This window comes from Oncorhynchus keta, chromosome 21 (genome assembly GCF_023373465.1).
Source record: "Oncorhynchus keta strain PuntledgeMale-10-30-2019 chromosome 21, Oket_V2, whole genome shotgun sequence".
Lineage (NCBI taxonomy): Eukaryota > Metazoa > Chordata > Actinopteri > Salmoniformes > Salmonidae > Oncorhynchus > Oncorhynchus keta.
Genome location: NC_068441.1, coordinates 28,988,505 through 29,005,493, shown reverse-complemented (window position 1 = coordinate 29,005,493; position 16,989 = coordinate 28,988,505). Strand labels below are relative to the sequence as shown.

General features: G+C 44.1%; 1 protein-coding gene across 9 annotated transcripts in view; it reads right to left on the bottom strand.

Moving 5' to 3' along the window:
• Positions 1 to 2,018: 2,018 nt before the first annotated feature.
• Positions 2,019 to 16,989, bottom strand: part of LOC118400393 (nck-associated protein 5-like) — a 109,314-nt gene continuing 94,343 nt past the window's right edge. For 8 of the 9 annotated variants that reach the window (XM_035797223.2, XM_035797221.2, XM_035797228.2 and 5 more), the window contains 6 exons: positions 11,682 to 14,935; positions 8,244 to 8,412; positions 8,058 to 8,136; positions 7,674 to 7,961; positions 7,288 to 7,421; positions 2,019 to 4,454 (listed from right to left, as the gene is read on the bottom strand). In XM_035797223.2, coding sequence (XP_035653116.1) covers positions 4,209 to 4,454; positions 7,288 to 7,421; positions 7,674 to 7,961; positions 8,058 to 8,136; positions 8,244 to 8,412; positions 11,682 to 14,935 — 4,170 coding nt within the window. In that variant the 3' untranslated portion in view covers positions 2,019 to 4,208. The remainder of the gene's footprint in view (positions 4,455 to 7,287; positions 7,422 to 7,673; positions 7,962 to 8,057; positions 8,137 to 8,243; positions 8,413 to 11,681; positions 14,936 to 16,989) is intronic. The other variant, XM_035797226.2, reaches the window with a different exon arrangement.

Sequence of the window (16,989 nt, the reverse complement as noted above, 5' to 3'; positions counted from 1 at the left end):
AGCCTTAACCCAACCCTAGCTTCATGTCTGTACCCGGTTCAACACAAACCCTAGCCTTAACACAACCCTAGCTTCATGTCTACACCCGGTCCAACACAAACCCTAGCCTTAACACAACCCTAGCTTTCATGTCTACACCCGGTTCAACACAAACCCTAGCCTTAACACAACCCTAGCTTCATGTCTACACTCAGTTCAACAAACCCTAGCCTTAACCCAACCCTAGCTTCATGTCTACACCCGGTCAACACAAACCCTAGCCTTAACACAACCCTAGCTTCATGTCTAACCCAACACAAACCCGAGCTTCACAACCCTGTCTACACCCGGTTCAACACAAACCCTAGCCTTAACACAACCCTAGCTTCATGTCTACACCCGGTTCAACACAAACCCTAGCCTTAACACAACCCTAGCTTCATGTCTACACCCGGTCCAACACAAACCCTAGCCTTAACACAACCCTAGCTTCATGTCTACACCCGGTTCAACACAAACCCGAGCCTTAACACAACCCTAGCTTCATGTCTACACCCGGTTCAACACAAACCCTAGCCTTAACACAACCCTAGCTTCATGTCTACACCCGGTTCAACAAACCCTAGCCTTAACACAACCCTAGCTTCATGTCTACACCCGGTTCAACACAAACCCTAGCCTTAACACAACCCTAGCTTCATGTCTACACTCGGTTCAACACAAACCCTAGCCTTAACACAACCCTAGCTTCATGTCTACACTCGGTTCAACAGACCCTAGCCTTAACACAACCCTAGCTTCATGTCCACAACCTGGTTTAACCCAAACTCTTGCCTCAACCCTAATTTGGCATAACCCTAACTCTAATCCAGAGTATTGCATTTGCAGAGTACTGAAACAGCAAGAGAGTCTTGTTTGTTTCAAAATCATAGCATGCTCTGATGTTTCATGGATATTGCGAGCTTTTAGAAAGAGGTGTTCAATCAAGAGCCTTGAATGAATAAATTAAGAATGGCAAGCGAGCTCAGATTTTTATTTGTTGGGTTCTTGCATTTGTTTAGAGCCATAAATTAACAATCAGCATAATTTTGTTTTTACAATCTTGATAAATAAAGCCATAAACCGTAAAATAGATGAAGTTTAAGCTTTATGAAGCTTTATTTAAGTGGAAATGGTATATACATCACTTGAAATACTATTTACCAAATCAGAGTAATAACATGAGATTACCCCAGGAAACAGAACACCAAACACAGACCTCTCATGGAAAAAAAATAACTTTAATTAAATAGGAGTATAGTACAAAAATAAATCGGTATCAGAATAAAAACGTCTATAACAACAATGTCAACAACATCAACAATAACAAAAAGTTCATTGATTATGATTTGCCCTCAAACATAAATAAATAAATACAACAAATAGATAGAGCTGCAACAACCTCTTTGAATGAAGTGAGATAAATTGAGTCCATAAAGCAAACATATTAAGTAAAGATTTCACCTCTATGCCACTCCATCCTGGTCAGCATTGCCATAGTTAAGGTGTATGGTGTTGCTAAGACATGTTTGACTGACAGAGAGGGAGTCCATAAAGGCTTCCCTGCAGATAGATTACGTGTGTTACCATGGTGTTAACATGTAGCTACCTATGGATCTCCCAGTTACTTCCAATGGAATCTGGTGGAATGAAAAATGCTACCATCTGAAGTACTGTAGTTGGTTAGTTATTATTTAGTTGTATATGGTTTGGTCGCAACGTAGAACACAGTAATCCAAGACAAAAAGATTGTGTTAAATATGTCCCATGGAAACATTTTTTATTATGAGATGATTGTAAAAGAGAATGGGCTTCATGTCACAGACTTGTTTTCATTTAGCTATGATTCAGATGGGGTTGAAAGGCTGGAACGGTAGCAGATATTCTGGAAGACAACCTCTTCAACTCAAATCTATCTGTTCTCACAGAGAAGGGTATATACAGTAACAGTCAGATCTCCATTTCCATGGTATAACACAGTAGTTATTATGTTAACTCCAGGGGGGCTGAAGGACAAGCAATGTTCAAAGTGGGATTATGAAAAAATGTGAACTCGAGAAAAGTCAAATCCATGTCAGTTTGGAAAGATCACATGGTTCTGAAAGCAGAGTTTGGAAGCACAAGGATGTCTTATCCCTGAATAAGTTTGTGGGGAGTTATGAAGCGGATGGAACTACTTATGAGGACATAATCAAGTACATGGGCTGGGAGGGAGGAGTCCATGTCCTTCTTAGTGTCTCTTGGTGCTGTTCTGAAGTGGCTGTTTAAACAAGGGGTGCATTCCAAATGGAACCACATTTCCTATATAGCGCACTACTTTTAACCAGAGTAGTGCACTTTAGGAAATACATTTAAATACAGCACTTCTCCATTAGGATAACCTCTGATTCTTACGAATGCTAAATGTGTTTAGAAACCATACTCTTCCTCCTGCAACATATCTGTAAGCCTGCCAAAACACTTGCGTGTACATCATGGTGTAGCATCTGCAGTACAGCAATGGTGATTGTACAATGATCCATGTCTAACATTCCTATAGCACAGACATTTTGTCTTTCTTAATTGTACAACAGTAAATTGATTGAATACGTGTCTGTCTGTGCCTATAAAAGGCAAACATTGGCCCATATTGCAGAAGTAAGCAACTACTCTGTTCAGTGGGGCTGGATCGTTACTTCTTCACAAGGAAGGCCTACATCCATCTTTTTGCTTTAGTGGAGCATTTTAGACAAAGTAGAGTTATCGGTTCAAATCGTTTCTGGCAGGATAAATATGAAACCTGTGCCAAACGAGATTTTTGGCAGGGTGCGTTATAGAGCAGTGGACTAAACAGCCGACAATGAGCCTTTTAAAGGCATTTTCCCCAGACATTCACATAGGTCGCATTCATGGGAAACGCTGTGCATGACAGGTTAAGCACAAATTACCTTTAAAAAGTCTGTTAAAGTACGCTGTTCTTTAACTTGTCTTAAATTGAATCCTGGCTCATGTATGCCAACTCAGTTTACAGTACATAAAAGGTGGATGGATCGTGTTACTTACTCACTCTTTCAGCTTGTCAAACTATTTAGAGTATTAAATAGCAGCTCAGTTTAGAACTTCATTGTTAATGGCGCATTCACAGGCTGCCTATATAATGCTGTTATAATGGCATTATTCCTGATAAATGTTTCACTACGTAAAACAGTCTGACAATGGATTAAACACATGTAAAACATTTGACTCTTGGTTGAGATTCTTCGCATTTCATAGTCCATAACACATACAGTACTAGGTAATGTCTGGTCATAAGTGTAATATAATGGCTGTTGTCATGATTTGCCACTATGTGTTACAGTAGGTTGTGAAACAGTACACTATATGGCAGCTTCAGAGAAAGTGTGAAATTCTTTTCCCCGGTCAGAAGCTCATTGACATAGTCATAGCTAGTGTGGAGACCCTGCATTAAGTCTCACACACATACACACATCCTTCCATTCATACCCACACTTTTTTATTTAACTTAAAATTAAATTACATGATACATAACATGTAACAAAGCACAACAGTTAAAAAAAAAAAAACATAACTGAAAACAGGGAAGTTTATTATAGTCGATCCACGCATTGCGACATATTTAGTGGGCAGTAAAATGTGGTTGTTTTCTGGCATTAATGGCTGCCCAATTTTCCTAGACTGAAACATGTCCACATCCAGGACAGACTTGAAAAACCCCTGATACCAGCCACTTCTTGGGGCCGACCTCAGGAGCCTGGTTAAGTTATTTAACAACAATTCTTCAGATTATCCAGACCATGGTGATCGTGTGGCTGTCTTGAAAGTGTTATTTTCCCATGCATCTCGTCGGTGTGTGTACACATTTGAGTTGAGCTGGTCTGTCATCAGATGCTTGTTGCTTGGAGAACAACAGTGCCCAATTCTCAGTCTAGTTCCACAAATGATGTGTGTGTGTGTGAACATCAGTCAACCTGAGAGTGAGTTTTCCAGCAGTACTAACCAAATCTCAGCAAAGTAGACCGGGTCAGCAGAGAGAGCTGTGTGTGTGGAAGAGGGAAGGGGGTACTTCAACTTGGTCTGCCTTATGGGCTGGGCCACCATTACAAGGAGGGATGGATGTGCATCATTAGCCGTGGTTTAAAGGGTGTCGGTTGGTCCATCTCTCCCTCTGTTCCCCTATCTGTCCCTGGGTCCTAGCCCTGGCTGCCACAGGAGGACAGGCTGTCATAGAGGGAGTCACTGAGGGATTCAGGCGTCTCTCTCAGGGACAGGAGGTCCTCTGGTCTCTCCTTCACCAGCTCCAGCCCTCCGTCCTTCCCCACCTCAGAGGCGCTGGGCGTCCGCCCCTTACCCCGCTGGCTGAGCCCTGTCTGGAGTGGCAGGGGGAGGCTGCCTGGGTCAGTGGCCAGAGGGTGCTGGGGAGAACACTGTTTCAAACTCTTGGGGGAGAGGAAATGTGGGCACATGAAGAAGGGGGAGGGTGGAGGGGAACAGGCGAGGATATGGATGGTAGGGAGGGACAGGGGGACAGATTGATGCTATAGTTAGTTATTTTAGGACAAGGTGAGATTTAACAGGTTCTAGGGCAACATGTGCACCGTTGCATTTGACTGGGTTCATGCAAGTTATTGATTGATCATGCCTGGGAGAAATCCTCACTATCAGTATAATGCAATTTGGCAGTATGCCCAGAACATTGTTTGGGGAACCGAAATGGGTGTCCCAGTTTCAAGGTCTCAGCTTGGAGAGAAGAAGCCCCGTATTGGGGCATTGGTTGGTCACATGCATGAACCAAATGTTAATGAATAATAAATTATGAATGATAACTAAGCTAAATCATGCAAATATAACTTGTCTGTGTAAGCAGTATAAGAGAACTAACGGGACTGCCCCAGGGGAGCATTTGACAGACAAGTACTACTTTGTGCATTAAGTTTGTTGGAACCTCTCCAGCTTTCTGATAATAAAGAATTATTAATTTAATATTGACTTCAGGTGTCCCTGGTGATAATTTCCGCGACAGTCAGTAACCATGCTTCCATTCAACTCACAACGACATGGAAAAGCATGCACAGTTTATTAGGCTACGGATTAAATGAGTTCTGATGAATTTCACAGGGTGGTGAATGTGCACGGCGATAAGTTTGATTTTCCTTTCTAATAAATATCGAAGGTCTTTACCCTTTACACTCGTTAGAATTGGTCTATATGGATAGGGCTAAATTGAAAATGTTCTTATAGAAGAAATATGAAATGCATAACCATGTTAGCAATTGAAAGGGACAGTTTGGAGATAATGGGAAAATTATTAGATCAAAGGTAATAATACAACAGTTCACTTGACAAGACTGAATCCAAACATTACATTATTGATTTTACATTTACTGTACTTTGCCACATTTGTTTATAAATACTCTGGATACTTTCAGTAGCATGATAAGACTATTCCTGGAAAATGTGGGTTAGGTCCAACATAAGACAACAAATGTCAAGGGTTTGAGTGAGAGGACTAACCTCTCCAAAGTGTGCAATTTCAATGCACTTTAATGACTCAAAGAAGTCTTCAACTAGAAGGTACTTTAATTAAAAAAACTTTTTTTTTAGCTCTCCTAGTTGTGCTGTTAAGGATCTAGAGCACACTTCATTTTGAAGACAACCCTGCATCCCCACCATCACACAATTACTGTTGTTGTTTACGCAATCCAGAAACAGCCCATTATAAATAGCAATCTGGGTCAGGTGCGAATGATTCGAAAGCTTGTTCTATTTCCAACAGGACTAGCGAAGTTATAAAACATGATCTTACAGTGTTCGGCTTCACAAGGCAGTTCAGAGAAACAGATGGTAATGTTGGTGGGTATAGAAAGGAGTCATGAGTGCATTCAGGTTCGTGTGCTGCAGCAGATTCTCTTCAAGAATAAACAAACATTAGCTCATTCTGTTCAGAACAACCCAGGGTATGACGCCATGTCATCTTGTAACTACATCAGACAGTGATCATAAAAAACATTTGACACTATATGTATAGGAGTTTTATGATTTGGAAATGTGAAGTGCACATTTGGACTCACGGGTCTTTGGCTTGCTTGTATGTATCTTTCAAAATACATTGAGTCATCTTAATCAACATTTCCCGCACACAAACATATTTTTTTGTTGTTGCAAAAGTTGCCCAATTACCGGGAGGGATGGGGGCAACTTGTTGTCACGTGCGGTGCTCAAGTTCACAACGGCTGCCAGGAAAAACCAATACTGCGCTGTGCTGTGAAGTGCAGAGCCAGAGCTCTGATGTCATGTATAGCATGTTACTGTACAGCCACTACATTCCAATTTAGGTGCCTATTAGTGCCCAAACCAAATATGCCACTGTAAAGGGTTAATTTGTATGCTGGTGACATGATGATGATGATGATGATGAGTGCTTAGCTGCTAATTGACAATTAAAAGTGGGCACATTTGCTGTTTATTCATAATCTCATCATGTACCCTCTACACTGTATCAATGAGCTGTTTGCTAGAGTACCTGTGCCAAGTGGCCACATTTGCTGTTTTCGCAGGACTTTTTATGCCAAATGGGATGGAAACATAACTTCTATTTTTTTTAATTTGGTGAATTAAAAGTTATACTTATGTGCACCACGTCATTACGCACAGCTCTTCATTCGTAACAAGCCAGTTTGATGGAAACACTGCTGTTAAAATGCACATATTTCTTTGTGCACTCTTTCCCCTCAATAAACTTCAAATTTCTCAAAAAAAGGTAGAACTTGGCATTAAAAGCTGTGGACTTTCTGTGCATTTCAGTTCCGGTCTACCATTAAAGCAGCCCATTCAGCCCGTGCTTCTACACCTGCATTGCTTGCTGTTTGGGGTTTTAGGCTGGGTTTCTGTACAGCACTTTGAGATATCAGCTGATGTACGAAGGGCTATATAAATACATTTGATTCAAAGGGAGAGAGTCAAAAACAAGTTAGTCAAAACCCCTCTCGTTTTCACAGCAACGCCCCCATACCCGAGAAAAGGCAGGATGAGCTCTCACTCACTCACAATGCTAATGGGACTCTGGTGCTGACAAGGGATAACAACTGACAGGCGACAGTGTTCAAGGCCCCAGCTATCTTTCTATCAGCCTTATCTCTTCAAATATGAATAAAGAGCTGCGCTTTCATCATTTGTACATAGATTATTAAGATGTAACATGTCAGCACAGAGTAAATGGATGTGGTCTTCTTCGAAAGTTCTCATAAGAATGGAGATGACTGACTCACTCACCCTTCTGGATGGGGTCCCCAGGTCTCCCTGCACATCCAGGTAAACATCAGTGGCTTCCGCAGAGCCTTTCAGATTGGGAAAGGTCCAGTTCTTGGTGAGGGGATTTTGCATATGAGCTCCATAGGCATCTATATCTGCATAAGAGCAAATTAAATTCAAAATGGAAAATAGTGTACCTCAGGTGTTTTGTTGAAGGTTTAAACTTGTGTGTAAAGTTGGTTCAGTTTTAATGAGCCACAACATATTTGTTTTGCAGGATTTATCATTATATTAACACAACTGATAAAATATGAACTTTCGCCATATTTCTTTTTGTGTAAAATGTCGGCATTGAAATGGTCTACATGGGAACACAAGTCCTATGGTAATAAAAAGTCTAAGCTTACCCTTGTGGATTGTACTGGACAGGTGCATGTTGGTACCTTTTCCCTCCAGCCCTGAGCCATACAGGACAAACGGGTTGACTTCATCCAGAGATGACAGCTCTCTCTCCAGTGTATGGGCCTTACGCGGAACCTTCATCATGGCCCCATGCTTACCCTGGGAGCAAGAAAACCCTTGCTCTCCCTGTGGCTTCCCCTTAGGGATGCTCTTCCCTGCCATGCTACTGGCGTAGTCTGGCATGGGGAATGTGCCAATGCCACTGTCGAGGGTGCGCATGGAGGCCCCAGAACCTAAACAGTGAGGAAGGAACAATCAAGTGAGACTAGAGTCAGAGCTACTCAAGGAAAATAGACGACTGGCATTATTATGACTCAGCATCATGCTACCTGTAAAATGCTGAGCACTAATGGACTCTGCCAAGCTGTCTTCTGATGTGACCTCACCCTTGCCGATCATAACCGAACCCTAAAACAGCAAGGGTTAATGACAATCATATCACTGACACTACATGTGTAGTTTATTAATCTTTCTATAGTGTATCAGAGGAATACGACAGAGAGAAAAGAGTTTACCTGGGCTATCTCGTCCCTGCTCTTGGTGTGGCTGATCCCGTTCCTTTGGTGACTGAAGTTGGGCCGCGACCTCTTAGAGTCAAAGGAGAGGCGTCTGTGTGTCATTCCAAAGGTGGTAGGTATAGCTCCCCTCTCGTCCACCCTGTTTCCAGAACAAGACGTCGAGGGACTTAAGGAGGAAGACGTTACAACAAAATCATAGGGGAACTAGCTTTCGACTTAAACTCCATTTACAAATCCAATTTGATCAGATATAAATCATAAGAGAAAGAGTTTACCCTCTGGCCAAGTTTTATAATTATCTTATGATCACAAATTTAGTACACTGACAGCCCCAGTCCAATACATCCTAGACAGGGTTTGGATGTACAGTGGGGCAAAAAAGTATTTAGTCAGCCACCAATTGTGCAAGTTCTCCCATAGGTACATTTCACCATAGGTACATTTCAACTATGACAGACAAAACAAGAAACAAAATCCAGAAAATCACAGTATAGGATTTTTAATGAATTTATTTGCAAATTATGGTGGAAAATAAGTATTTGGTCAATAACAAACGTTTCTCAATACTTTGTTATATAGCCTTTGTTGGCAATGACTGAGGTCAAACATTTTCTGTAAGTCTTCACACACCGTTGCTGGTATTTTGGCCCATTCCTCCATGCAGATCTCCTCTAGAGCGGTGATGTTTTGGGGCTGTTGCTGGGCAACACGGACTTTCAACTCCCTCCAAAGATTTTCTATGGGGTTGAGATCTGGAGACTGGCTAGACCACTCCAGGACCTTGAAATGCTTCTTACGAAGCCACTCCTTTGTTGCCCGGGCGGTGTGTTTGGGATCATTGTCACGCTGAAAGACCCAGCCACGTTTCATCTTCAATGTCCTTGCTGATGGAAGGAGGTTTTCACTCAAAATCTCACAATACATGGCCCCATTCATTCGTTCCTTTACACGGATCAGTCATCCTGGTCCCTTTGCAGAAAAACAGCCCCAAAGCATGATGTTTCCACCCCCATGCCCCACAGTAGGTATGGTGTTCTTTGGATGCAATTCAGCATTCTTTGTCCTCCAAACACGACAAGTTGAGTTTTTACCAAAAAGTTCAATTTTGGTTTCATCTGACCATATGACATTCTCCCAATCTTCTTCTGGATCATCCAAATGCTCTCTAGCAAACTTCAGTCGGGCCTGGACATGTACTGGCTTAATGGCTTAAGCAGGGGGACACGTCTGGCACTGCAGGATTTGAGTCCCTGGCGGCATAGTGTGTTACTGATGGTAGGCTTTGTTACTTTGGTCCCAGCTCTCTGCAGGTCATTCACTAGGTTCCCCCGTGTGGTTCTGGGATTTTTGCTCACTGTTCTTGTGATCATTTTGACCCCACGGGGTGAGATCTTGCGTGGAGCCCCAGATCGAGGGAGATTATCAGTGGTCTTGTATGTCTTCCATTTCCTAATAATTGCTCCCACAGTTGATTTCTTCAAACCAAGCTGCTTACCTATTGCAGATTCAGTCTTCCCAGCCTGGTGCAGGTCTACAATTTTGTTTCTGGTGTCCTTTGACAGCTCTTTGGTCTTGGCCATAGTGGAGTTTGGAGTGTGACTGTTTGAGGTTGTGGACAGGTGTCTTTTATACTGATAACAAGTTCAAACAGGTGCCATTAACCTCTTGAACCTATGGGGGCGCTGTGTCATTATTGGATAAAAAGACGTGCCCGTTTTAAGCGCAATATTTTGTCACGAAAAGATGCTCAACTATGCATGGAATTGACAGCCTTGGAAAGACACAACTCTGACGTCTCCAAAACTGCAAAGATATTATCTGTGCGTGCCCCAGAACTAATGCAACAGGCGAAACCAAGATGAAGTTTCATACAGGAAATGCCCTGGATTCTGAAGGCGCTGTGTTCCAATGTCTCCTTATATGGCTGTGAATGCACCAGGAATGAGGCTGCGCTCTCTGTCTATTCCCCGAGGTGTCTGCAGCATTGTGACGTGTTTGTAGGCATATCATTGGAATATTGACCATAAGAGACTACATTTACCTGGTGTCCCGCCCGGTGTCCTGTGTGCGTAATCTGTATGTATGTCCATGCGCGTTCCATTTCTTCAGAATTGAAAGTAAACTGCCACGATGGATTTTTTTCGTCGATAGATATGTGAAAAACACCTTGAGGATTGATTCTAAACATCGTTTGCCATGTTTCTGTCGATATTATGGAGTTAATTTGGAAAAAAAGTTCGTGTTTTAATGACTTTATTTTTTCCTTAACCAAACGTGATGAACGAAACGGAGCGATTAGTCGACACAAATAATATTTTTTGTAAAAACGGAACATTTGCTATCTAACAGAGTCTCCTCATTGAAAACATTTAAGTTCTTCAAAGGTAAATTATTTTATTTGAATGCTTTTATGGTTTTTGTGGAAAATGTTGCATGCTGAATGCTAACGCTAAATGGTACGTTAGCCATCAATACTGTTACACAAATGCTTGTTTTGCAATGGTTGAGAAGCATATTTTGAAAATATGAGATGACAGTGTTGTCAACAAAAGGCTAAGCTTGAGAGCAAATAGATTCATTTCATTTTCATGAATAGTTAACGTTGTGTTATGCTAATGAGCTTGTGGATAGATTTACAATCCTGGATACAGGTTTTTTTTCGTAGCTAAACATGACGCAGAAAACAGAGCGATTTGTCCTAAACAAATAATCTTTCAGGAAAAACTGAACATTTGCTATCTGAGAGTCTCCTCATTGAAAACATCTGAAGTTCTTCAAAGGTAAATGATTTTATTTGAATGCGTTTCTGTTTTTTTGTGTAAATGTTGACTGCTGAATGCTAACGCTAAATGCTACGCTAAATGCTACGTTAGCCATCAATACTGTTACACAAATGCTTGTTTTGCAATGGTTGAGAAGCATATTTTGAAAATCTGAGATGACAGTGTTGTTAACAAAAGGCTAAGCTTGAGAGCAAATAGATTAATTTCATTTCATTTGCGATTTTCATGAATAGTTAACGTTGCGTTATGGTAATGAGCTTGAGGCTGTAGTCACGATACCGGATCCGGGATGGCTCGACGCAAGAAGTTGAAACAGGTAACGAGTGGAGGACAGAGGAGCCTCTTAAAGAAGAAGTTACAGGTCTGTGAGAGCCAGAAATCTTGCTTGTTTGTAGGTGACCAAATACTTATTTTCCACCATAATTTGCAAATAAATTCATTTAAAAAATCCTACAACGTGATTTTCTGGATTTTTTTTTCTCATTTTGTCTGTCATAGTTGAAGTGTACCTATGATGAAAATTACAGGCCTCATCTGTTTAAGTGGGAGAACTTGCACAATTGGTGGCTGACTAAATACTTTTTTGCCCCACTGTATGTCATTCATTCTCAGGTAAATGATCAGGTTATTTAGGAATACATATCATTATTACCTGTTGAGGAGCTGCTGCATGAAGTTCTCTGCGGTCAATCCTCTGCACATGAGTGACAGTTGGCCTTGGGCCTGGTCCATCACCACCTCACATGAGTGGCCTCTGCCAGAGCAGTCCATCCCGACCCTGTTCACATATGCCCGCTCCTCTTCCAGCGCCTTCCGCAGGTCCTCTGCCTTCTCCATCAGCTTTGAGATGTTCAGGCTCTCTACCACCTTCTGGGGACCACCTGTCTTATGGTCCTTAGCCCCTCCGCCAGAGGCAGACGATGACACGTTGATCTTGAACTTGGACACTTCCGGTTTGCGGTTGAGGGCGGGGAGCTTGCTCTTCCTCAGGCCGAACCAGTTGGCGATGCCATTGGAGGCCTTCTGCTTTGGCTCGGCCACCTGGCCCTGGTCCTGCTCCTGCAGCTTCAGCATGTTTTCCTCGATGCCACGCATTACCTTCTGCTCAATGGCAGACTGGAGCACGGATGGGCCAGACGAATACGGCTTTTTGACCTCTTTTGCGATGGCTTCAGTAGACGGCCGTGGTGGCAGAGGGGGAGGCGGGAAGCTCTCTGCATGGCCAAAGGTCTTTTTCTTGCCGGCCGGGAGCTTGGTTTTGTCCTCTGGCCGAAGTGGGTTTCTCTGAGCCATGGCACGGTCCTCAGGAATGGGTTTGACCCCTCTGGGATAAGAGGAAGCTTGACCTAACTTTGAAGGGGACTTTGACGGGACTTTAGTGGGGCTGTTTTGTGGGCTGGGGGCAGTTTTACTGTGGTGGCTCTGGGTGATGGGGCATTTCCCATAGCTCCGCACCACTGGAGGAGTCTCTGTGTTGGAGGATGATGTGCCCATCTTGATCTTTGGACCTTCTGCTTTTGCTACATATATCCTGGGAGAAAACAGTGTCTCCTGCTCTCCCTTGGGTATCATTGATGGGGTGGCTGAGGATTTGGTGCCCGATTCATGTATTGGACCTATCACCCTAGTGTGACTGCAGAGGCTGGTTTTGGGGTAGGGCTTCCCATCCAGGGAATCGGTGGATTTCTGATTTCTGTGCTGCTCTGCTCCAGTTCGCTCAACTTGCCTTTCAGCGGTCTTGCTTTTCTCAATATTGTTGGTGGGGGGTTTGCCTAGGTTACTTTGTACATCCTTCTTGTCCACAGACTGTGCACCTACTGGCAGATCTTCTGTGCTCTTCAGTTTCCCCAAAGCAGCCAGGCGCTCTTTGAAGGGGTGGTGACTGGACTCACTCTGGGAAGTCTTGCCCTGCACCAGTCTCTTGGGGTCACCTCGCCTGGCTGAAGACTGAGTTGGCTGGGCAGGTTCACAGTTCTGTTGGCAGGGCTCTGGAGCTGCACGGTGCGCCTGGTGCCTGTCCCTCATGCTGGAGTAGCTGGGGTGACTACTTTGTGCTTTACTGGCAGCGGAGGAGGACGAGGAGGGGAGGCTAAAGTGTTGGTTTGGCTTGTGCCAGACGGGGCTTTCTGAGTCAGTGTCCTGGTCAGAGAAGTCCTGGTCAGCCGTCCCTGGGGACGAGTCAGGGTGCTGTGAAGACGGGGGGCTGAGGCGGCTCTCATCTGGCTGACAATGCTTCTCTACAGGACCCTCGTGTTGCGGGTAAGGGAGGTACTGGGACTTCTTAAGACCCTCCAGGAACTGGGGCGTCCCATCTGAGGGGCAGACATTCTCGTATTGGTGTACCTTCTGAGAGCCCCTTTGTGCATGAGAGGAGGGGGGTGCCTTTGTGCTGTCGCTGGGTTTGGACGCAAAGTGGCTGCTGAAAACAATCTCCTTGGCCATGGGACGGGTGTCCACAATGTCCTCTGATTTGGGTGGGGAGGTGGGGGCGGAGTGTGTGGCAGGGTAGGGGTCTGTTTTGGAGGAGGATGAGGATGGCTGCTTCTCCCTCTCTGTGGTGGTGGCTTTGCGGGTCAGGACGGGAGAGTGGTACACCTCATAGTTGTTGTTGTTCCTGCAGGGGATCTTGGAGCTGCGGGTGAGCTGGGGACTTAGACGGAGGGGGTTGCCTGGTTGTGCCTGGTTGATCCCCGGAGGGATCTTCAGGAACTTGAGCAGCCGGGACGGGGAGGAGATAGGGGAGGGCTTGACTTCACTCAGACCTGAAGAGGGAGAGGTGGGGCTGAGTGCAAGCTTGCTCTTCCCAGAGGGATTCAGGGCCTGAGCTGAGCTGTTCCTCTCAGGCACTGGGGCTGGAGAATAAGATTCCACCGCCACCTTCTTGGAGACGGATGTTTCATTGGAGAAGTAGAGCCCGTTGCAGATCTGATCACTCACTTCCTGCTCCTTGGGATATTCTGGTTCCGCCTCAACATGGTCTGTGTGCGAGGTAGAAGAGTGCAGGCTGTTGTTCACATTGTGTGCCGCTGCCTCTACTTCGAGGTAGCAGCACTCTTCCAGACTGTCCTCGTTCTGGCTCTGTGACGTTGCCATGACAGCCTTTATGTGCTTTATATTCTCACCGTGAGAGGGCTGTACCTCCGCCTGTGGCGGAGGTTTGCTGGATGGATGCTTGTCTGTGTGTTTTTGTAACTTCCTGGGCTCCTGCCCTAGCATCCCGTTGAGGTTGGCTTGGATTAGCAAGGAGAGGAAAGGATCAGAATAACCTTCTGGAGTGCGCTCTAGAAAGTCCAAAGCTGTTTTGCGCATGTAGCACTGGTTTGTGCTGTCAGCAGAGAGGAGGTAGGAAATAGCCGCTGCTTGGGGAGGGGTTGTGCTCTGTGCCGATGCTCCCTGGTCCTCTGCACAGGCCTGCCTGTTAAGGATCTCCACTCTGGCCTGGTGTGAGGCACTGTGGCCCTGGGCACACTTCAGCATGCTGTCCAGGCTGCTCTTCTGGGAGAGTATGTGGCAGGACTGACATCTCCCGTGTTGTTGTTGCTGAAGCTGGGCATGGTCCTCCTGGAGAGCCCCTTCTCCATTGGCATAATCGTGAATGTCCGAGTCAGAGCTGGAGTGGTGGCAGCGTGATGATGGGTGTGCCACCGGGCGCTGTGGGGCAGGTAACGCCTCAGAGGACATCAGGGATATCTGGTCTCTCTCCATGGAGACTGGCGCCTGGCCCAGGTCATGGTGGGGGGACAGGCAGAAGGAGGGGTGGAACTTGAGTGGGTCTGACTCCTCCAGCTTGCGCAGGACCTCTAGGATGTGTGCTTTCTTCTTGAAAAACGGAGACAGGGCCTCCATGGAGGTGGCAGTGGCCCGGGCCGATGTGGCTGACCCGTTCTGTGTGCGGTCCCCATTGCTCTGCATAAACAAGGACATCAGGATGGAACTTTGTTACATCTTCATCAAACAACAAACTAAGAACAACACTTCAAGTTAAGTACAGTACAACTGCTATCTGAAGATGTGCACAATGCCTCCAACATCTAACACATTGCATGCACGGTGCACCAGGAGTTATATGCATTGATTTCACGCAGACACTCGATTGTGGAGGTTCCTTTTTACTGTTTTTTCTTGGATAAGTAATGACTTAGAGAGCCTGCAACTCATGTTTCAAGTGAATGTACTTGTTTCAAGTTAACAGTCCAAGTCACCAATGACTATGTCACAGCAACAGAGGACATCCTGAGAATTCTGAGCACACTAGTCCTGACAGGGGAAGGAATAAATGAACGACAGATTGGGAAGGAGAGAAGACTGGAGAGGCGACTGAAGCTACTTTGGTTACACATGGCATGCCAACCTTAGGAAGCTGTATTTATCTTTAATTAAAGATGCAATTAATTCTGTAATCAGTGAGAAAATGTATTCTGCTCTCTTCCGCCCGCCTCATTACCTCTTCCTGAAGTGGCAATTAGAGGTCGACACAGGAGTGAATTATTCCCCCCCCCGTACTATCCTAATCCCGCAACAGTTCCCTAACCACGGAACTTTACAGTCCCGCCCAATAAAAATGGCTCCCATCCTGTGCAGAAATCAGAAATAAATTCTTCCATTAACTGCTTGGCTGTCTCCACTCAGTGTGAGTAGCCACCCAGCTAGCACATAACACTCAGAGAACCATTTGTTTCTTAGAGCTTGGTGAAAGTGTGGTTGTCATACTCTACATGAAACCTTCCCACAACTTTCTGGGAATGGTGCAAGATAGTGGCTTTGGAACATTCTCAGCACATTTAATGAACTTTACCATAAAAAAATTAAAATAAACTTTTGTCTTGTTATTTCATTACTTTAACAGAGCAATTCCTAAAAACATGGTTACATTTCATTCACATTTTGGTAATGCTCTATGAACATTCTCTAACTGGTTTGGCATTGGGAATGTTCTCAAATTGTTCCAAGAATGTTAACACAAACAACATTTCTGTGGGAATTTCAGTACTTCGAGAAAGTTAAGAAAATGTTCCATAAAAACCACAAGAAAACCTTTAACGTTCAGAGAATGTTCTAAGAATGTTATTTAAAAACAGACATTCCATTCTCAGCATCAACAAAACTCTCCATCCTCGATCTTGTTAAGTGTGTTGGCTGTACCCACTAATTGGCCACACCGGATCTTAATGAGTGCTTGTTTCCTTTGAAATGGTATTGGTAAAAAAAAACATGGTGCAGAGGACTAATTCCATGGATAGAGAACAGAAGATTACTTTATCACATTGGGTGTTGTATACTTTTTTCATTTATTTGATAAACAAATGTATCACATTTTTGTGTTATTTGATCACTCAGGTTCCCTTTATCTAATATTATATTTTGGTTGAAGATCTGATAACATTCCGTGTCAAAAATATATATATGAAAAAAAGAAAATCAAAGGGGACAAACACTTTTTCAGGGCACTGTATATACAATCTGGATGGGAGCTGCACCTGGATCAGTGGAGCTAGGGGGAGTTGGGAGCAGTGCAGAGCTTAGCTGAGGATGTAACTGTATTCAGTCAGTAAATAAATGTGTCTACTCTAACCATGGTTCATTAAGACCACAGAGACAAGGGGCTTCTGCATTACATTAGCTGGTTATCCAAAGCTCTGGATAGAGAAGAAATAGCATTTGGATTGAGATAAAGCTAAACAACACCTTTTCAGCTCCCATTATCCCTGTGAGAGCCTTTATATTCTAAAGCAGCATTTCAACAGTGGACTTCACAGGTTTGTGTTAATGGGTCCACTAAAGGGATATTGCATTAACTATAAATTGACCCAAAATCTCCCCCTCACTACATTATTGTGTAACACCCCAGGGATATATGAAGGGTATACAAAATGCAATCTGAAGACTATGGGATGATGGCTTGGTTGCTTTGAGACTTGGGGCCAGAGAGAAACCAAGGATGTCTGATGAAAATAAATGGA